This window comes from Podarcis vaucheri, assembly GCF_965113315.1.
Source record: "Podarcis vaucheri genome assembly, chromosome: Z".
In the NCBI taxonomy this organism is placed as follows: domain Eukaryota; kingdom Metazoa; phylum Chordata; class Lepidosauria; order Squamata; family Lacertidae; genus Podarcis; species Podarcis vaucheri.
The window spans coordinates 43,733,352-43,755,481 of NC_138758.1; the positions used below are offsets into that span (position 1 = coordinate 43,733,352).

Here is a 22,130-nt window from a genome sequence, read left to right on the forward strand (position 1 = left end):
GGGAAACAGAAAATGTGGGAGGGGAGGTCAGGAATGGAGTATCTTGGAAAAGATAGCTCTCTGACTATCACTCTGAACAGGAGTACCCTACACTGTAACATTTTGTTGCAACTCTCACTTCTGTTTTACATATTGGTAATAGAGACATAGGTCTCTTCCAGACTTCATTTTGTGCCGTGTTTCTAGGCACTGGTCTGGGCTTTAAAGCGTGGGCCTATGTTTGGAAGGCCCAGTGCAAAAGGAAGTCCGGATGAGCCTATAGTGCCTTTAAAAAATACTACTAAAATGTATTCCAGTATCGCCTAAAGCAAAGGGTGTCCTTTATCTGAGGAACAAGTCCCGCTATCAGGTCAAGCACATATTTTTTCCCCAGCATGCTATTTTAGCAATGTCATGGTGACGGTGTCCATTTTTATCCTTCCTTCTGGGTGTTGTCCTTTATTGATCTGGTTGCTCACCTCTCTCCTCTCTTTCCTTTCTCTCCTTCCTAGCAAACTCATGTTGTTATTCTTCCATGTTTTTGAGACAATGTTATTCTCCAACCCACATACCTTTTTGCATCCCCCCCCAAAAAAAAGCCAAAACAAAGAACCCTCCAGTACTGTATAGGGAAACTGGAAAGTCCCATTCTTGTCTATGTGGAGTGTTTTAAAGGAAGCGCCCCCCCACACCCAGTTTCCAGAGAAATGTCCCCTCTGTGTGTCCCCTTGAAACCTCCTTTCCCTCTTTTCCTTCTTATTAGATTTCCTGAGCTGAAAGCAGAGAGAAGGAGAGGGAGAGAGTGTGAATGTGTGTCCTGAGCAATGCTGCAATGCAGTTCTGAGGATCAAGAGCATGGCACAAGAAACGGCTGAGAGGGCCAAATTGTGCTTTGCTGCAGAAGGATGGGGAGGTTAGCCACTTCACACACCTCCAAAATAACACATCCATCACCCAAATAAATAATAATAACTGCGGAAAACTTTAAGGGAGGGAGAGAGAGAACCTTTAACTGCTATGTAAATGGGCAAGTTCAGAAATGGTGGCTATAATTTAAATGGAAAGGCAGGACCTCTGTGCCTGCTCAGCCTGGTGGCCAAGTGCTCATAGTTCTTTCAGTGTTCTTTTTACAATCTCTAAAGCAGACTTGTACCGGGCAGCCCTTGAAATAGAGCTCTGACCTCTATTTTCACATGGTTAAACAATGAAATATACACCTGCAAGAAATAGCAGCGGCCACTGATTCAGAGGGCTTCAAAAGAGCATTAGACAAATGGAGGACCAGGCTATTAGATATGATGGATATGTTCTTCCTGCACTGTTGCAGGCACTATATGCCTCTGAAGACCAGTTCTGGGAAATCACAAGTAGGGAATTGCTGTTGCAAACTGGTTCAGCTTTCGGGCTTCCCACTGGGGTGCCTGGCTGGCAACTGTGAGAGCAAGATGCTGAACCTTTGGCCTGATCCAGCAGGACTCCTATGTCCTTAAGATGACACTTTTGGGGGGGGGGGGACAAAGGCACCTTCCTGTGGCTTAGCTTGCTTGCACAAGTCATCTGGCTGAAGAATCTCGAAGCTTGATCTCACTTTGTATGGTCTGCTCTATGCTGCCTAAGGGGAGCTAAAAGTGTCATTCCTTGGAGGTATTGATCTCTGCCAGGAGGTTTGGTGGATGGGAATTGGCGGTTCCCTCACTGCAAGAAGGGAACCATGCAGAGGGCCTCATCAGCAGTGGTGCACTCCCTCCCATCAGATGTCACGGAGATAAATGACTACACAACTTTTAGAAGACATCTGAGGGCAGCCCTCTATTAGGAAGTTTTAAAATGTTTGACGTTTTATTATGTTTTTATATTTTGCTGGAAGCCACCCAGAGTGGCTGAAGAAACCCAGCCAGATGGGCAGGGTATAAAGGATGTTGTTGTTATCAGAAGGAATGAATATGCTCTACCTAAATACCCACTAAAGCAGGGGGTGTATGCTTCTTAAGACCAGTTGCTAAGAATAACAAGTGGGGAGAGCTCTTGTGCTGGGTCCTACTTGTGGATTTCCCTTGGGGCATTATGGTTGGCCACTTTGGGAACAGGATGTTGGACTAAATGGGCCACTGGCCTGCTCTTAAAGTAGATCACAAGGCAGCAGCTCTCCAAGGTACTGGGCGTGGCTTTCACATCACCTGCTGCCTTTCAACTTTAGATGCCAGCAACTGAACTCGAAACTTGATGTGCAGAGGGAACTGATTCTGTACCACTCAGCTATGGCCTCTTCCCTCTCTAGGAAGATTACTGGGAGAGCTGTAGTCCCCTCACTTTTGTACATCTTGAAACACAACAGGAGCTGCTGAAGCAGAAATAAACCTGTGTGTATGGTGTTGTTGTTGTTTTTTTTAAAAATTGCCCTTGCCTTGCTTCATTAGAGGTTAAAAATATACACACAGAACAAATGAGGTGGTAGAGTCCAAGAGTGGTAGAAAGGACTGTACCATGCCCAGCTGTAGGGGTCTGAAGCTGGAAGTGTGTTCTGTTCATAAGGAGATTTAAAAACAAACATGAAGGAGTCGTTCAGAAATTGTGTGTGTCCCCCCCCCCACTATAATCTCGAAGTGGTGTGATCTCCTCTTCACTCCTGCTGCTGTTGCCTGTGCAGCCCATGCCTAGAAAAGGGGAAGCTGACAATAGGCTGCGGTTTGGTGCAGATCATAGGGTGGGGGAGATAATTCTGTGCAAACTACAGGGCTTGGTTTTTCTTTTTGTTGAGCCAGATTATGTAAGCAGAAGGTTTGCAATGCCTTGTTACTCTGGAAACTTCCCCTATGCTTTCTGCAGAAAGGGGTTTGTGTAGCAGTGTGTGTGTGTGTGTGTGTGTGTGTGTGTGTGTGTGTTTCCTCCTTTTGTCTCATAAGCTATTTGTTGAAAGAAAAAGACCTTCACTTTTTAAAAAGTGAGATGGAAAAAAATGTATTTACTCCTGCACATTTGCTGTGCACTTTTTTTTGGTAGGGATTGGCCTGTCAGTTTTGTTCCCCCTCCGTTTCTCAAGTTCAGTTTTCCACATTTCTGCAACAGTTTGTGATTTATTTTTTTTAATGGCATATGTTCATGAAAGTTAGTCAACGTTTCAGTGCAAATTTCTAACTTGCACATTTTTGCAAGCAGTTTTCTTTTTAAAAATATTTTTATTAAGCAATTTCAACATAACAAATTATCAAACCGTATATTCACATACCAGGGACTTCTCAGCTCCTCAGCTCCTCTCTCTCTGATTTCTCTGCACATATTATTCTCTGCATGTTATAATGTTATACATATCCTTATCTATCTATCTTGTTATCAACCAATAAATTTGCGTATGTTTATTCATCAAGCAGTGTACCAGAAGAATCCATATGGATGACCAATCACTCTCTGCCTGAGTCTTTCCAGAAGACTCTGTATGGATGACTAACATCTGTTTGCTTACCACTCAAATCATCCTTACAAGAACAATATATATATATATATATATATATATATATATATATATATATATATATATATATTTGCTTTCGTAGATTTTCACGGGTACAGGAATGCAGGTTTTGGTGTCTTCGGGTGTCTTCCCGTGTAAGAGTCGGGGTGTCTGTGCGACGTTTCGACGAGGTCTCACTCGTCATCTTCAGGCTGGTGCTTTCGGCTTCTTGTTACTGGAACAGAGCAGAATCTGGTGTTTGAGTTCCTATAAATACTGTTGAGGGGTGTGGTGTATAGCCTCCAACGTTCTGGGCAGAGAGGAAGTTCCTAGATTAGTGTGCCTTTTCTTCTTTTGTTCCTTAATTACTTGAGGGATATCTTGAGTGATTTCATGAGTGATATTCTGAATACCACTGGGTGGGTCATTAAGTGTAGATTAGTTGCTAAAGCTTTTGTGTCTTGACCTCTTGAGCTTGTGAAGAGTTTTTCTGAGAAGATGGCTGTGCTGCATTTAGTTGTGCTCTGGCTTGGCTTCGTGTATAGGGGCGAGCTGTGGTTTTGTGCCTTGTGCCAGCCAGATCTGTGTAGGGATTGCAGGGGGGTGCAGCATCCGGAGGTGCCACTATAGTTTGGCTACTGGATGGAGTCTGTAATATGTCTGTGGAGAGGGTCTGGGTTTGGGTCTGGTGTGGTTGATTGGTGACGGCGTTCTGTGTGCCTCTGGTTCTGGTGTCGGTTTTTGTGGGGAGGGCTAATTTCCAGATGTCTGGCAGGCGGGACGTGTCGTCACGCTTGTTCATGTTGTGAGGGTGTTTCTCTATCTCGATGGCTTCCATGATTATTCTCTTGTGGTGATGTTCCATGTTAAAGAGCAATTTGGAATCTGCAAAATTAATTTCGTGTCCTGTTTCTTTCATGTGTTGGAAAAGAGAGGAAGTTTTTTCTTCTTTTTTGACGGCATTCTTGTGTTCTGCGATACGTCGCACAGACACCCCGACTCTTACACGAAGAAAAGAAGAAGTTTTTTCTTCTTTTTCTGCGATACATTCTTGTGTTCTCGTCGAAACGTCGCACAGACACCCCGACTCTTACACGGGAAGACACCCGAAGACACCAAAACCTGCATTCCTGTACCCGTGAAAATCTACGAAAGCAAATATATATATATATACACACACACACACACACACACACACACACAGTATTTCGGGAGGAAGGGGTAGGGCTATATTAGAGAAGGGCCGTAACTCAGGGGCAGAGTACTTGCTTTGCATGGACAATTGTCTCAGCTTCAATCCCTGGCATCTCCAAGTAGGTCTGGGAGTGTCTGCTGCCAGAAACCCTGGAGAGCTGCTGCCAGTCGGTGTAGACAATACTGAACTACATAGACAAATGGTCTGGATTGGTATTAGGCAGCTTCCTGTGTCCCTAGGAGCAACTGTCCAGATCTCAGCACATGCAGAGGGTGAAAACGGTGGGTGACTTGTGTATATGGGGGTCCTGTGTGACGTCCCTTCCGCTTAGTGTAAACCATCCATAAAAGGGTTGCCAAATGCGATTTAGCATGGGGATTACAAGGCATCACCTCAAGCTGCTTGTTTCTTGTTTCTAAATAAGGTTCTAATGTCTCTCTCTCTCTGTGTGTCAGATTATCAGCTCCTTGCAGAGAAGGCAAGTGAATTGAGGGACTGATGCCTCTGTGTGTGTGTGTGTGTGCTGTGAGCGAGGAGGTTTTATGCATGTTGAGGTGCACTACTGTGAACCCTTTCCAGTTTCTCGTTTGGTTGTTTCAATTCCTTCATTTCTTAGTTGCTTCTCCCTGTTCTAAGAATTCTAGCCAGCATGTCGGTAGAGAAGGATAGGAGGGAATGTTTTTCTTTGACGTGTTGCTTTCTCCCAGGGGTGTAGCCGGGATTTTTGTTAGGGGAGCCAGAACCTCAGTTACCTAAGTATTTTTTATTGATTTTTATGGGGGGGGGCAAACATAAAATTCTGATATTTTGCAGGAGAGATTCAATCTGGAGATGACCCTAGCCACCACAGTTGCAATTGGGGACGGGGCATAGCTCAGTGGTAGAGCACCTGCACTTGCCTTACAAGTAAAAGGTCCCAGGTTCCACCCTTGGCATCTCCAAGTAGGGCTGCGAATGTCTCCTGGTTGAAACCCTGGAGAACTGCATCCAATCTGTGTAGACAACACTGAGCTAGATCAGGGGTCAGCAACCTTTTTCAGCTGTGGGCCGGTCCACCATCCCTCAGACCATGTGATTGATTGATTTGATTTATTACGGCCATTGGCGCATATCTAAAACAATACATCAAGATTTATCCATAAGCAAACAATTTAAACAGTTCCAAGTTAAAACACCCGTATAAAACCAATTTTACTTCAATTAAGTAAACACTATATACAATAAGCTCCCTCTATGTCAACCAGTTCTCGATGTCAAGCAGTTCTCGATAAATATGGGGCCAGAAACTTGGACCGTGAAACCTCAGACCATGTGGTGGGCCAGACTATATTTTTGGGGGAGAAATGAACGAATTCCTATGCCCCACAAATAACCCAGAAATGCATTTTAAATAAAAACACACATTCTACTCATGTAAAAACACCAGGCAGGCCCCACAAATAACCCAGAGATGCATTTTAAATAAAAGCACACGTTCTACTCATGTAAAAACACCAGGCAGGCCCCACAAATAACCCAGAGATGCATTTTAAATAAAAGCACACATTCTACTCATGTAAAAACACGCTGATTCCCGGACCATCCACAGGCTGGATTGAGAAGGCGATTGGGCCCATGGGCCTTAGGCTACCTACCCCTGAGCTAGATAAACCAATGGCCTGATTGACTCATTATAAGGCAGCTTCCTCTGTTCCTAATCATGGAAGGGTAAGCTCAACACTCAATTGTGCATTTGTTGGGAAGAGTGTCTTAGAATCCAGATATAGGGAGGGGAGGTACTTTGGAGGAGGGAATCCTCTTACTCCTCCCTATCATTTTCACTTTTGCCTCCTTGCTGCTGTTACCTTTCTTCTCATTACAAAAATAAAAGTTTAAGGGCAGGGAGAAGGCAGAGTGTCAGTTGAACATAGGAAGAGCCCTAATGGATCTGCTCAGTGACCCATCTAGTCCAACACAAGGGCCAACAAGGACAGTAGTACTCTTCCCACCTGAGATTTCCAGATGAGTATTCCCTCCATCAAAGAAGGCAGGACATAAGAGCCTGGCTGCTGCATCAGGCCAGTGGTTCATCTAGTTCAGCATCCTATTCTCATGGACGCCAGCCAGATGCCTCCAAGAAGCCCACAGGCAGGACCTAAATGCAGCAGCACCATTCCTGCTTATGATTCCTAGCAACTGGTATTCCGAGGCATACTGCCTCCTGCAGTGGAGGTAGAACATGGCTGTCATGGCTCATAGCTATTGATGCTTGTGTTTTAAAAATAGAAAATACGGTAAATAACAGAGTAAGCCTTTCTCAGTGAGACATTCTAAGGTGGTAGAAAAGGAGACAATCTCAGCCATAGGACCTTGGGGCAGTGTGTAGCATAACACTTCTATTTTCTGATCTTGTTTTCTTTCTTCCTTCCTTCCTTCTAGAAATTATGGCTGATGTGATCAAAAAGGTGAAGAAGAAGGGGGAATGGAAGGTGAGAGGCTTGATCTTGACAGATTGTGAGTTAGTAGAAATTAGTGTGCTTATGTGTGTATGTACACAGTTATAACCAATTCCAGCTAGCCATCTGCTGCCTTGTCCCACTTTTCCAGAGAAGGATTAGTTCACTGTGACGTCTTGGTAGGCTCAGGGTGTGCATGTTTTGTAGCATTTGTCACAGAAGCCCAAGATATGATTCAGGATTTTGCATCCAGAGAAACCTCTTCAATTTTATTTATTTATTTGTTTATTGAGATTTCCTACCTGTCCTTCACCATAAGGTCTGTGGGTTGGGTTATAAGTACTTTTAAAAATATAAATTAAATCCTTATTATATCTTCAATTATTCAGACTTTTTTGTGTGCCTTTGCTTCATATATGTTTTTATTGCATTGTAAAATATTTTGAGATGCCTCAGGAGAAGCAATTCATAAATGAAATAAAGAATAATAATGCAGCATACAGATAAAACCGGTTTAACTATAAAACAACTGAAACCATTCCAAGTGGAACAGAAGAATACAACTTCAGCAGCAGAGGTGGGTCCCACAAAACAAATACCACAGCAAAGACTGTGGTAATGAGGTGCATTTTAACATACAGGGAAAGCTGTACAGGGAAAATGCCAGGTGCATCTCTGTGGCGAGGGAGTTCCACAATTTAGGGGTTGTTGCCCAGAAGTCCTCTTCCTCCTGGGCCACCATTCTCTGCACCTCTGAGGTTGGCAGATCTACCTAGAGAGCTGCACACAGATCTTAACACCCAAGAAGGTCAGGAGGGATGGAGATGGTCTTTCAAAACTGGGCTCATGTGAGTTCCACTGGAACCCTCAACTCAGCAGTTACTGCTGTTCCAAATGAAGCATCCTGTGCCATAGTAGGTGATGTGTTGTGGGATCAGTTTCAGCCAATGCAGACTGCTGATGTGGACAAGGTGCTTGCAGCTGTACGCCCGACTACATGCCCTCTTGACCCTGTCCCTCCTGGAATACTAAATCTAATAGAGAGGGTTTGATTCGTTGGATCCAGAGTGTGGTACACATACTTCCTTGCATGAGGGAGTGATGACTGCTGCCTTGAAAGAAGTGGTGGTGTGGTCTCTCCTAAGAAAAGCAACTTTGGAACCATTGGACTGGAATCCATGAGTCACAAATTCTCCCTTCTTAGGAAAGGTGGTGGAGAGAGTTGCAGTGGGGCAGCTGCAAGCATTCTTGGATGACACTGGTTATTTAGATCAATTCCAGTCTGGGTTGTTGTCCTTGGTTACTGTAACGGATGACTTTTACAGACAATGAGACAAAAGGAGTGTGACCTTGCTCCTGCTTCTCGATCACTCATTGCTGTTGACCATGGCATCCTCTGAACCAGCTCCGTGGAATGGGAATTGGAGGCACTGTGTTACAACAGTTTTGGTCCTACCTGTGGGTCTGAGTCCAGAGAGTAACACTGGGAGAGTGTTTTTCACTGGTTCTGCTATGGGGTGACTAATACCTGAAGCCACTAGAAGCGGTCCTTAAGTAATTTGGAAGCAAGATGCCATCAGTATTGTTATCACACTCACCTCTGTTTCTATCTAAACCTCTGAATAAGGAGAGTCTATGGGGCCCTGGACTGGTGCCTGAATGCATTGGTGGGATGGATGAGGTAAGGAAATTGGGTTAAATCCTAGCAAGGTGGAGGCACTGTGGACGAATGCTTACCAAGTATGAGCCAGCTGTCTGCTTTGAATAGGATTGTACTCCTCCTGAAGGAGCAGGTACGCAGTTTGGGGCTTCTTCTACATCCAGATTTGTCACTGCAAGCCCAGATAGCCTCAGTGACTAGAGGTGCCTTTTCCAGCTGCAACTGGTGCAATAGCTGCAACTGTTCCTCTGAACCTGGAGAGCTTGACCACCGTAGTTCAGTCACTGGTGACTTCAGGGTTGGATTACTGCAGTGCAGAATCTACAACTAGTGCAAAATGCTGCAGTATGATTGCTTACAGGAGTGAGACCCTGCTAGCATATAACACCTCTGCTTGGGACCAGTTTATCTGCAGGATCACCTTACCCAACACACATTCCTGCTCAACCACCTTGATCTGAAGAACTGTCACTCTTACAGACACCACATGACCCTCATTCCGCACTTGTAAGAAAACAGTCTTGTGTGTGACAGTACCTACACTTTGGAGCTCCCTGTTTGTTGACGTGAAGCAGGTGCCTTCACTGTATCTCAGTGCCTGCTTAGAACATTTAGGCAAGCCTGTCCACACATGTGGAAGTTACATGTGCCTTGTTTGTTTTAACTACAGTTAGCTACAGTTAACTGCTGTAAGCTGAAGACTAGCCTTTTTACCTGAACCTTGGGCACATGAGATACATATTTTTGGATCCACCATATTTTCTTGACTGTAATTCACTTTAAACTGATTTTGATTGTGTCTTTAAATTGCTGTTACCCCACTCTAGTACCTTATGGTGAAGGGCAGGTAAGTGATGATGATGATGGTGATGATAATGGGGAAGAAGAAGCTCATATGCAGGACAGTTTTAGTTCAACCCCAAGCCAAGTCGGTGGCAACTTTTGCATGACTTCTTTCTCCGTCTCTCCCAGGTGCTGGTGGTGGATCAGCTGAGTATGCGTATGCTTTCTTCCTGCTGCAAAATGACTGATATCATGACTGAGGGCATAACAAGTGAGTGCATTGTTCAGGACCTCCCCCACCCCCTTTCTTCCTCCAGCCGCCTCACCCTCATTGTCTGGATAGAACCAAACCTGGATACCACCTAGTTTGCCTGGCGTATGGGTTGCCAGGATGATGAGATGATGATTTCAGTTTATATCCTGCCTCTTATCAAAAGCTCTCAGGGTGGTGTAGAACCATATTACAAAACATCAATGACAAAAACACAGACAGCCCATGGGCAAACTTGGATTTCTGAGCAAGTGCCCTGGGTGCCAATCTCCTCTCAGAGGCAGTTATCAAACATCTTCTTTTGAACTTAAGCTGTGTTTCCATGAAGTTTCATTGTATGTGAAGCCCTGTTCTCTTGAAACTGAGGTGTTTTCAGCATTCCTAAATGTTTAGTTTTGGAGCATACAATGGTTAAAAAGCTCCTCATTCATACTGAGGCCAATTGGACTGGTAGTTGAAACTTATACCAATACGAGTGAAAGAACAATGTATTTCACTTCACTAGTGGGCAGCAGGTTAGTGGGGGGGGGGCAGGGTACATGGCACTCATAGCTCTGGCCCTTCCCCCATCTCAGCATCTGCTGCCTGAGGCAGCTGCCTCACTCTTCCACATCTTAGGGCCTGAATACATCACTGCTTGTGTTCCTGGGTGGTGGCTTCATTTAGTAAGTCAGAGGCACAACAGCCACCCAAGTCCATTTTGTTTTGAGTATTGGCTGTGTTGTTGGAGGTGGTGGTGGTATTCCAAGGGGAAAGCTAACTTCTCACGTGGACTGATTTAATTGTAGGCTATTGATCTCTGAGAATGGAGCAATAACTAGTTGCAGGACTTGGTAACCACCTTGAATCTGCCATATTTTCCTCCCTGATGAAAATCTCTGTTGCGTTGCCTTTTGCAGTTGTGGAAGACATCAACAAGCGCCGGGAGCCACTGCCCAGCCTGGAGGCTGTGTACCTCATCACCCCATCAGAGAAAGTAAGCGTGATAGAAGCATGATAGAAGTGTATGAAATTCTGCATGGTGTGGAGAAAGTGGAGAGAGGAAAGTTTCTCTCTCTCGCTCTTGCATAACTCTAAAACTCAAGGACATCCAGTGAAGCTGAATGTTGGAGGAATCAAGTGTTTCATTATTACACTGTGCATAGTTAAACTGTGGAACTCGCTCCTGCAAGAGGTAGTGATGGCCATCAACTTGAATGGCTTTAAAAGAGGATTAGACAAATTCATGGAGGGCTAGGCTATCAATGGCTACTGGCTGTGATGGCTTATGTTCTTCCTCCATTGTCAGAAGCTGAATGCCTCTGAATCCTACTTCCTTGGACATTGCTGTGCTCAGGTTCTGTTTGCCAGCTTCCCATTATTGGGATGTGTCCAAGGGAACGGGGGCATGTCGCAGGCCCCCAGCTGGCTCCAGCCCACCCGGCCGGCAGCCGGGTGAACTCCGGTCTTTGGAACAGCATCAAAACAGAGGCACACAGCTTCAGAAGCCTTCAGAAGCTTGAACACACCTTAATCAGCAGAGTGAATAACACGCAACAGAAGTGGCGGACAGAGGCATATGTAAAGCATATTTACAAGCAGTTTATTCAGCATAGTTCAGGACAAAGAAAACATATCTGCTCTCTTTCATGTCCAAGAGCAGGAAACATAAGCAAAAGCTATACACAACGGAAGTTCCCATCAGGCTGTGCTGGATGTAAACAGACATGTGACATAAAACAACTCCACATGCCTGTTCTAAAGGTGGAATGGAACATCAATATCCTAACACCATTTGGGGCATCTGATTTGCCGCTATAAGAAGAAGATGCAGAGCTAGATGGGTCATTCACCTGATCCAGTATGGCTTTTCTTATGAGGTAGCATGCCTCTGAAATGGCTAAGGGGGTTGGCTATTCTGGAATGCCCACCCTAAGAAGACACATCTGGCACGAATGCTGCAATATTTTTTGGTGCCTGGTCAAGACTTCCTTCATTTAGACAGACTTCTAGTCAGAAATGTGTTTTTTTTACCCTAATTTGTTCTCTATATTACGCTGTTTGTTTAAATATATTGCATGTCATGTGAATTGTCCTCACAGTTTTGTACTCTACCCTGGACTCTGCGGGTGATGGCCATTCAAGGAATGACTTAAATAGAGCTGGTGCAGTGAGGGGGTGAGAATGTCAAACTAGAATCTGGGGGCCCAGGGTTCGAATCGCCACTCAGCCATTTGAAGCCCACTGGGTGTCCTTGGGCCCAGCTGGGCACTCTCTCTCAGCCTAGCTTACCTTATAGGATTGTTGCAAGAATAAAATGGAGAGGAGCAAGAATAAAGTATGCCTCCTTGAACTCCTTGAAGAAAAGGTGGGATATGGATGTACTAATATTTCAAATGAAACCAGTAGGGTTGTATTTTGGGACAAAACTGTATTGGCCAATTCTCCTATCCAAAGACAGAACTTCCCAACCTCATTTTAAGCAAGTCAAGCCTTGTTATAATAGTGGTCAGTGGGGCAGGATCAGGGAGTCAGGAGAATGACTTTATAAAGGGGGCTCACCAAGCAAACTAACTTGGGAAAAATTGTTTTCATACAAACCAAGGTTTGAACTTTGAGCAGAACTAGCAAGCATCTAAAACTGATTGTTTTTACTTATTCTTCTTTCTCCTAGTCTGTTGAGTCTCTCATTGGTGATTTCAAGGAACCACCGAATGCCAAGTATCGAGCTGCCCATGTCTTCTTTACTGACTGTAAGCATACTGGGAATTTCTCTCTGCCCCTCCTGGTTATAACTGGAAGTTTCAAGAACTTCACTGTATGGTGCTACAAACCAAGCATGGGGAACTTCTTTCACCCCCTGCTGTCTATGTAGGGTTGCCATACATCTGGGAAATCCCAGACATGTCCTCTTTTGGGGGATCAACAGGACCATCTGGGGGAATTGTTACATTTTTTTAAAAAAATAATATGTACACATTTATTCAGCTTGGTGGGTCCATATCTCCTAGTCTTCTGTTTCCAGATTAAACAAATAATGACTTGATGAAATGTTACAGAATCATACCACAGGTAAAATTTAATTAAGCTAGAAAGGATGCATCATAGGTAGGAAAAATGCACATGGACCCAAATCTGTTTGCAAGAATATTGTCTACATAATTTCATAGACACAGCTCCAATTAACAGTTGGTTCAGTATTATGAACTGCATTTTGCATGTGCATGGAAACAGCATTTGCTTCCAGTATCGTTTTTTTGCTTAGCCTTGTTATTATTTCCACTGTTGGGCCAATTAATATGGTAGGTTAAAGAAGCTAACTGATAGGCAGTGTTGAGATTTTAAATGATGCAAGATGAAGCTCACACTGTACGCTAGAGGAAATAGGACATATGAATATATTATGCTCAAAACTCCATGCATATGCACCAGAGCATCAGAAAACTGTTTTTTTGTGAACAAAATAAGTACACACGTGGATTAAAAATCTGCACAACCTACCTACACCAGTGGTTCTCAAAGGGTGTTTCAATTTTAACATTTTAAAGGAAATGTCCAGGGTTTTTATTTTATTTTTGCATGGGTGGTGCGGGTATGGGCAGCTTGGCAGCAGGCTGAGCTGCAGGTGGCTCTCTACACTGCGGCCACTGCTAGCCCAAGCCGGAGAAAGAGGCACGTGGGCATGGCGGTGTTGGCCCCACACTCCCATGCGCCTCTTTCTGTGGCTCAAGTTGGCAGTGGCTCAAGCTGTCCTCTGTTTTTGCTCATCAAGATATGGCAACCCTATTCTATGCAACTATCTGGGAGCCACAAGGCATGGTAGGCAGAGCTGGACGCAAAATTGGGTAGACCAAGTAAAGCTAATATAACATTTACTTGAGTAGGCTTGTTTCTACACACACAAACCTTTCCCTCAGGCAAGCATGAAGAAAGATCTGAGTTCAAGGACCTATTACAATCAAGTAAAATCACTCAGGGAAGGTTCAAAGTATGGCAGGGGAGGGTGTGTGGCCTATGGGCAGTCCTGAGGGCCAGAAAGAGAGTGCTGGACAGCTGCCTCTGGCTCCCCAGGCCAAAGATTTCTACTTCAAGCAGGTTCTCCAGGCAGTGCTGATTGGTGGGTGCACCCTATTTCCTGCAAGGACCTGCTGATCTGTAACGTCTGCATAAAAGGGAGGAACTCCTCAAGTTGCAGCATCTGAAATGACTTTGGCAAAAATCCTACCAAGGGATGCTGCAGAAGATGACTTGTTCCTCATGTGGAAAAAAGAAGACCGAAAAGCAAAACAAAGCAGTGGCTTCAGTGGGAATGTGACATAGAAAGGAGGGATTCGGAGGCAGCAATGGATGGTGTGTCACCTGTGGTTTTGAGAAAATGGCACTGTGGGCCATTTGTATGGTGTGGGTGGGCCTGATTTGGCTCCTCACCTCATACCCCCACTGAGGCATCCAAATGGTTTTGAGTTGGCTGTTTGACTATAGTGATTACTTTTACTCCATTCTTCCAGCTTGCCCTGATTCCTTGTTTAATGAGCTGGTCAAGTCCCGTGCTGCGAAAGTCATCAAGACTCTGACAGAGATCAACATTGCTTTCCTGCCCTATGAGTCTCAAGTGAGTCCACAGAGTGGTGGTGGGGGGGGGGCGAGTGGGGGTGTGGGAGCCAAACTTGCTTTTGCATGCAAAGGGTCAGCCTGTTTGTCCAGCTCACCGGTGTCACCCTCTGACTGGCAGTGGCTATCCAGCTTCCCAGTCACGAATCTTCCCCATCACTTGCTACCTGATTGTTTGAACTTGAGGTGTTGGGGAAGTGAACCTGGGCTCCCTTTTTATTTGATATTCTCTGCTCATTATGTCCATAAATGCTTTGACCCTGTACAACAACTGAGAAAGGACTGTGCATTTCTAGTTTTCAGTTTCAGCACAGATTTGGTGTGTCAGGGGGAAAACACCCCACTTCATTTCAAAGCACTTCTGCCTGGTTCAATTTGGATCTGCATTTCAATTTGAAAAGGAAAAAAAAAATCATTTCTTTCACTTCTTTCATTCCTTTATTACATTTATATACCACATTTTCCTCCAAGTTTCTGAAATCAGTGTACAATTGCAGATTGTGGAGAACTGACTTTGGGATTGGAGAAATTGGAAAGTTAAGAAAACTGAAATTTATTATTTTTATTTTCTTATTGCATTTATGCACCAGTTTTGCCTCCGAGGAGCTCAAAGCAGCTTACACGCTTTCACCCCCATTCTATTTTATCATCACAACAACACTGTGAGGTGGGTTAGGTTGAGAATAATGACTGCTCCAGGGTCACCCAGTGGGACTTCATGGCTGAATTGGAATTTGAACCCTGGTCTCCCAGGTCATACCTTCATGTCTCCCCCATTCACCATTATTGTGAAATAATTTTAAAAGCAGCTGTAACTTTTGTTTTCCTTTTGACATAACTGGATAAAATTTGCAGATGATGCAACAGAATCATGTGTGGTGTAGTGGTTAGTGTGTTGGACTAGGGCTTCATTAACCAAGGTTCAAATCCCCAACGTGGCCTATGAAGCTCATTGGGTGATCCTGGGCTGGCAGCTGTCTCTCAACCTACCTATCTCATCTCTTGCTGTGAGATAAAATGGGGCGAGGGGATCTATGTACCCTACCTTGAGTCCTTGGGGTGGGGAAAGGTGGGATATAAAATGTAAGAAACAACAACAATATTAACATAAGATTCCCCCAGTGTATCTGAAGACGTGTGCATGCACACGAAAGCTTATACCAAGAACTAACTTAGTTGGTCTTTAAGGTGCTACAGGAAGGAATTTTTTTTTATTTTGACCATGGCAGACCAACACGGCTACCTATCTGTAATAAGATTCCCCCACTCCCTCTCAGTGAGCAGGTCTGGCCAGCAATTAAAGGGCTGGCCCAATTAAGACTCACATCTCCCTAGGGGGCCCACTGATAAGAGCCCCACCCCAGTCAGCAGTGATGGCAATTCTTTTGTGTGTGCTTCATTCAACAGCCCCTGAAAGCTGAAGCTACAGCCTCGTCCATATTCTTGTATGCTTTTTAAGTTGCCTACAGAGGAAAGAGAGGATTACAGGCTTACATAAGGGCTTGCAGTGGGAATTGCAATTCATGCAACAGCTTTCTAGGCGAGGGAGTGGCCTCCTTCCTTCCTGCTTGTCTTCCTTGATTTATTTATTCTTTCTCCAGGCCTGCCTCTCTCTGTTGCGGCCTTAGCCTTCCTGCTCACACACCCACACGCAGGCACAAACAGACACAGATGTTCCCTGCGTTCTACTCTTTCTCTTCTACCATTGGCTGGTTCTCTCCAATGGGAGAAGCAAGGAGCCTTCCTTGGCCATCTGCTTTGCAATTGGCCCCTCCTGTGCCGTACCAAGGGGTGGGTGGGTGACGTGACTAGGAACAGATGGCAGGCAGGTGTACAGAGCTATAAATACTAAACAGGTCACTTTTCTCTGCACAAACATGCCCTTGGCGAATAAGCACAGAGATGACTTCACTTCCAGCGGAACTACTGATGATGAACAGAAGAGAACCATGGATGCCACCTGAATCTCCTTGGGGGGGGGGGAGGAAAGGAGAGATAAAAACACAATAATAATAATAATAAAATAGCCAAAACTGCATCGGGCACAGATATGCGGGAGATATAGCGAGAGCTCAGAGAGCCTAGAGATTTGCAAAAGTATAAAAATGAAATCTTAAGGGGGAGGGACTTAAGATGGAGGATATCCCAGAAAAGTGCACAGTAAAAACTTTGGAGGGGGGAGAGAGAGGATGGAATGGGGCAGCTGGAAGTTGGACAATCCATGCTGCCATGTACTATAGTGGCAGCAGTGTAGACAGCATTTTGCAGACATTAGCAAACAGGCAAATCCCTACCCTGACAGCCTTAACAGCTTACTTTTCTATTGCCTGAGTGACCAATGACAGCAGGAAACAAGCATGGCAGGGGATGAGCACAAGCAGATCTAGGCATGCAAATATAAGTTTTGTTTTAGCCCTCCTGGATCAAATCAAAGTTCATCTAAGTCCTGCATCTTCTTTCCCACTGTCGGCAGCCAGATGCCTTTGGAGCACCCCAGAGCAAAAATGCAATAGACTTACCCTCTACTGTTGCCCCATAGGAACCAGCAATTGAGTAGTAGGCTGACTCTCAAGCTACACGCTGCATTTAGCTACCATGGGTCATAGCTATTGATAGACCTCCTGCATGGATTTGTTTCATTCTTTTTTAAAGCCATCCAAGCCATGTTGGTCGCCATCACGTTATGATTGTGTGATGAGCTCCCTTCTTGGTCTATTCTCTGTTGGCCTACCAGCCAACATATCCTCTGAACTTAGGGAGGCAACTGAACAGTGTTGGGAGGAAAAATTTACTCCCTTCCCTTCCCTGCAGCAAACTCTATCCCTTTTTTCACCTAGTGGTGATGTTGCATCCCACTAAACCAAGTAGCAACCTGGGAGCAGTATGTGGCCTTCAGCTCCATTTTGTGTGCCTTGGAACATTTCCCTGGTGCTGCTCTATTCTCCCAACCCATCAAAGAATGGCTTCCTTTTTGTTTTCCTCTTATTTTTTCAAGTTTTCTTTTTAAATGTCCCCCCCATCTTTGTGTTTCAGAACAGTTGGAAAGGGCAGTGTTTAAGTGGTGAAGGTTGGAGAATATTGCGCTAGCCCACAGTTGAGCATGATGTGTAATTGTGGCTATTGTTACAGCTGTTTGTGATGGAGCAGACAGAAATATCAAAGGGTGCTTTGCCATGATATATTTGGTTTCCCTTTTTCTGCAAGGGTATTTGTTGGAGATATTTGCTCCCCCTTAATCCCCAACATCTGCTGCACCATCATGCCCTGCTTTTGAACTCTTTCCTAAGACATCTGTCAGATCTCCTCCAGGAGGCAGAATATTAATCTGAATGGACCATTCTCCTGACTGTGTGTGGCAGCAGTCAAGATACAAAAACAACAAGAAAAAAGCTAGTTGCAGAGGGGGTTTAATTTGAGCAAGATTTCTTTCCTTTCAGGGTCTGTCTTCAGCCCCAGGACTTGCTGCTGTGTTTAACTACTTTATGTTCAGTTCAGCTAATAGGGTCTACAGACCATAAATATCCCAATATAATAAAGGGTTATCAAGACAACCACACAGCTGAGGAAGAAAACCCCACAATATACATGGACACAAAGTGTGCATTTTAAAATATGAACACAATAAAACCCATGTACAATCAGAAATAGATTTTTTTTAAAAGACAGTTTTGACATGGGGCTCATCTTCTCTTTAACAATTGTGGCCTGGTTTTAATGACTATAGCAAGGAACTATATTTTCTGTAATCTTAAGGTTGGAGTTGCTATTGAAACATAAATTTCATCAAAGTTCCACTGTTTTTTATCTGTAGTTGAAATGCCCTCTGGCACTGATGGAATTGGGATGATGCTATTACTGAAATAAGCCTCGTTGTATGCTACTCCTTGTTTAAAGACCACAACCTGTGTTGACTGTGCATATTTTCGGGTGATTACACAGAAGCACTTTCTGAGGACTTGATAAGGTTTATGCTTGTGGGAGCATGTATAATTACAGCACAGCACTTCAAAATATTTTGAGTCTGACTGTCCAGAAGTGTTGCATCAAATCTTGGGACTTAGCAATATTGAAGAAACTAACATGTCACCTTAACACCCCATCTGCACCTTACATTTACAGCAGAATTAAACCACTTTGAAGAGGCAGGGTCCCCCCCCCCAAGTCCTGGGAAGTATAGTTTATTAAGGGTGCTGAGAGCTGTTAGGCAACGCCTATTCCTTGCACAGAGGTACAATTCCCAATCGTATCAATCTATCTATCTATCATCTATCTATCATCTATCCGTCTATCTTTATCTATCTATCATCTATCTATCTATCTATCATCTACCTATCATCTACCTACCTACCTACCCTTAATCCAAAATCTACAGAGCAGTTCACAACATAAAAATACAAGATGAGAACACAAAATACATAATAAAACAAAAAACAAGTAGCCCCCACCCACAAACCCATTTTAAAAGCCATAGAATGTGCAATCAGCCAAAGGCCTGGTTGTAAAGGAATGTTTTTGCCTGGTGCCTGAAGATGTGTAATGAAGGCAGCAGACAAAAGTGGTTTAACAGTCACCCCTTCTTAACAGGGAACTCTACAAGGCTCAGTTCCCAGCATCTCCTAAGTAGGGCTGGGAATGTCCCTCTCTGAAATGCTGGACAGCTGCTGCCAGTCAGTGCATGCATACCTAAGCTAGAGGGACCAGTGGTCTGACTTGGGATAAGTCACCTTCCTATCTTGCCACCTTGGAGAGGTTTGCTGACTCCCGTATATGATATCCACCCATTTTACTTGGCCTTGACAATTTAGCTCACTTTGTCATTCTGCTATTATTTTGATGCCCTCTGCAGGTTTACTCCCTGGACTCTGCTGACTCTTTCCAGAGCTTCTACAGCCCTCACAAGGCCCAGATGAAAAACCCAATTTTGGAGCGCCTGGCAGAGCAGATTGCCACCCTTTGTGCCACCCTGAAGGAATACCCTGCTGTCCGATACAGAGGGTGAGTCTGGGTTCTGGACAGAGGACTTCTAAAGGAAGAGCTTTGTGCTCTGCCAACCCCAACCTTTCTTTCCTTTACTTACCTGGTAGTAAATAGCAACAATGAATAGGATGCTTTATTTACTTTCTCTCTTCCTCCTCCCCTCCGTCCTGATGTGCCCTGAATATATTTATAGTTAGTAGCTTTAAGTCAGGGTTTCACGTATAAGTTATAGCTAAAACAAATCCTTAGAAATAGCTTCCCCAAACTGGCTCAGGTTAATGAATCACACTTGCAAATCAGCTCACTTTTTCTTTTCCTTTTTTTTGGAAAGGTTTGCTTGAATTGTCCATGCTGGCTGGAAAGGATGGGAATTGGGAGTTTTATTGATTTATTTTATAAAAAGTATATGTATGCTGCCATCTCTTAAAATGTCAGGGTGGTGTACAAAAACATGTATACAATGAAAACATAAAGCACCATTTAAAAAAAGGTCTGGGAAGCCACAAGTTCCTTGTGCCTGCTTTGGGAAAAGGAAAACCAGATGAATCCTGGTCCTATCCAGCAAAGCAGTTCACACCTTCTTTAAAGTGGGAGCTGAACTGATGTATTTGTGGGTTTTTCCGGGTCCAGCAGCGTGAACGACTCTGGGGTTGTGGCACTCATCTTGCTTTACAGGCCGAGGGAGCTTCTGCAGACAGATTTTCCAGGTCATGTGGTCAGCATGACTAAGCCACTTCTGGTGAAGCCAGAGCAGCGCATGGAAACTCTGTTTACCTTCCCGCCAGAGTGGTACCTATTTATCTACTTGCACTTTGACTTGCTTTCGAACTGCTAGGTTGGCAGGAGCTGGGAGCTCACCCTGTTGCGGGGATTCGAACCGCTGACCTTCCGATCGGCAAGCCCAAGCAGCATAGTGGTTTAAACCACAGCGCCATCTGCGTCTCCTGTGTGTGTGTGTGTGTGTGTGTGTATTGCATTGTTTTTCTCCTTTTTTGCAGGGATTACAAAGACAATGCCATGTTGGCCCAGCTGATCCAGGACAAACTTGATGCTTACAAGGCTGATGACCCTACCATGGGTGAGGTGAGTACTTCAGTGTGGAACAACCAACAAGGTCAGGTCATATAAACTGGGCACCTTTTCTCTTAAGGGGCACATGTCTAGCCGGGTTCCTGACATTTCTGGGGTGGGAAAGTAGATTCAGGCAGCAGGAGGACCTGCCTCACAGAACTCCAGGGGACACTTTGACTGCTGGGTGGGGGCAGCAACCTGCCATTCCCCTGATGTCATCATGACACCAGTTGGCAGCTTCAGAGGGGCTTGCTGTCCTTGAACTGGGAAGGTCAGGGTTTGGGTGTGACACATGATGGCTTTGAGGGTGGGGCTTGTCCATGCTCCCCCTGTCCCCACCCACACTTTGAGCCTTTCTGTTGTGTTTCTCCCCTCCTAAGGGTCCAGACAAAGCCCGCTCCCAGCTCGTCATCCTGGACCGCGGCTTTGACCCCAGCTCTCCAGTGCTACATGAACTGACATTCCAAGCCATGAGCTATGATCTGCTTCCCATTGAGAATGACGTCTACAAGTAAGGGTCCTGCAGACACCCTGGTGGTTGCAAAAGCCCTAAGGACAGTGTTCCGCTAAACCCTTGAGCGAGTGGAATGACTTCCACCTACACCATAGGACTTTCCCCCTCTTCCCCATGCACACCTTAGGCCTCCCCAAAATCTGCTCTGGAAGTTTTGGTGAACCCCATAACTTGTAAATGGATTTTAAAATAGATTTTTCAAAAAGTACTACTGCACTTACTTTCTCTCCCCATAGTTAAACTGCAGAGCTCACTCCCACAGGAGGCAATGATGGCTTTTAAAAAGGATTAGAGAAATCAATGGAGGAGAGTGCTATTGATGACTACTAGCTATGATGGCTATGCTCTGCCTTCCCAGTTTGAGGCAGCAATGCTTGCTTGTGGGTTTACCCCAGGCCTCTGGTTGGCCACCGCGAGAGCTTCCCCCAAATAAACCTGGGAGCTGTAGTATGTTAAGGGTGCTGAGAGTTGTTAGGAGGCTCTTATGTTCTTACATTCTCTTTCTCCCTCACTAGGTATGAGACAAGTGGCATTGGGGAGGCCCGTGTCAAAGAGGTTCTGCTGGATGAAGATGATGACCTCTGGGTCACCTTGCGCCATAAACACATTGCTGAAGTCTCCCAGTAAGAGTGCATCTCCTCTCTCTTGGTGGTGTTGAGTTCACTCTGCATATTGCAAAACAGTGTGCTGCCTTTTGTTCCTGTTGCCTGAGGTTATTTTTTGGGGGAGCAGCCTTCCAGCTAGAAATATTGTGCAAAAGGAGAGATTATATATGTTTTTTTTTGGGGGGGGTCATAACGCAGAGCAGCACTGCCGAATCCTAAATCCAGTTGAGAAGGTTTAATTTATTAACTGAAGTTTGATACCACTTTTTATTTTTTAAACAGCAAAGCACACAACCAACTGGATAGTAAACAGACTGTCCTTTTTTCCTCCTCACCCCCTCATTAGTAGGAGGCTAACATTAATAATCATAATTTGCACAGCTGTTTTTCAAGTGTTTGTGGTCACTGTACAAAGTCTGGTTTTCTCACTGGTTTTCCATACCAGTAAAAAGTTAACTTTAATTATGTTTTTCCAAGTATTCAAAGTACTTTACATGCATTGTCTAGCATAGTCCTTACAGTGACTCTATGAAGTCAGTGGGTGTTATTATTTTCCATCTTGCAAGTGGGGATATTATTATTATTTGCAGAGGAGGGAGGAC

General features: G+C 44.6%; 1 protein-coding gene across 3 annotated transcripts in view; it reads left to right on the top strand.

The window, feature by feature from the left end:
* The window catches only part of LOC309524338 (syntaxin-binding protein 1), a 56,884-nt gene that overhangs the window by 12,528 nt on the left and 22,226 nt on the right, over positions 1-22,130 (top strand). For 2 of the 3 annotated variants that reach the window (XM_082208919.1, XM_082208920.1), the window contains exons 2-10: positions 7,041-7,090; positions 9,690-9,771; positions 10,671-10,747; positions 12,425-12,503; positions 14,259-14,362; positions 19,208-19,356; positions 20,337-20,421; positions 20,790-20,920; positions 21,439-21,546. In XM_082208919.1, the coding sequence (XP_082065045.1) occupies positions 7,041-7,090; positions 9,690-9,771; positions 10,671-10,747; positions 12,425-12,503; positions 14,259-14,362; positions 19,208-19,356; positions 20,337-20,421; positions 20,790-20,920; positions 21,439-21,546 (865 nt within the window). The remainder of the gene's footprint in view (positions 1-7,040; positions 7,091-9,689; positions 9,772-10,670; positions 10,748-12,424; positions 12,504-14,258; positions 14,363-19,207; positions 19,357-20,336; positions 20,422-20,789; positions 20,921-21,438; positions 21,547-22,130) is intronic. The other variant, XM_082208921.1, reaches the window with a different exon arrangement.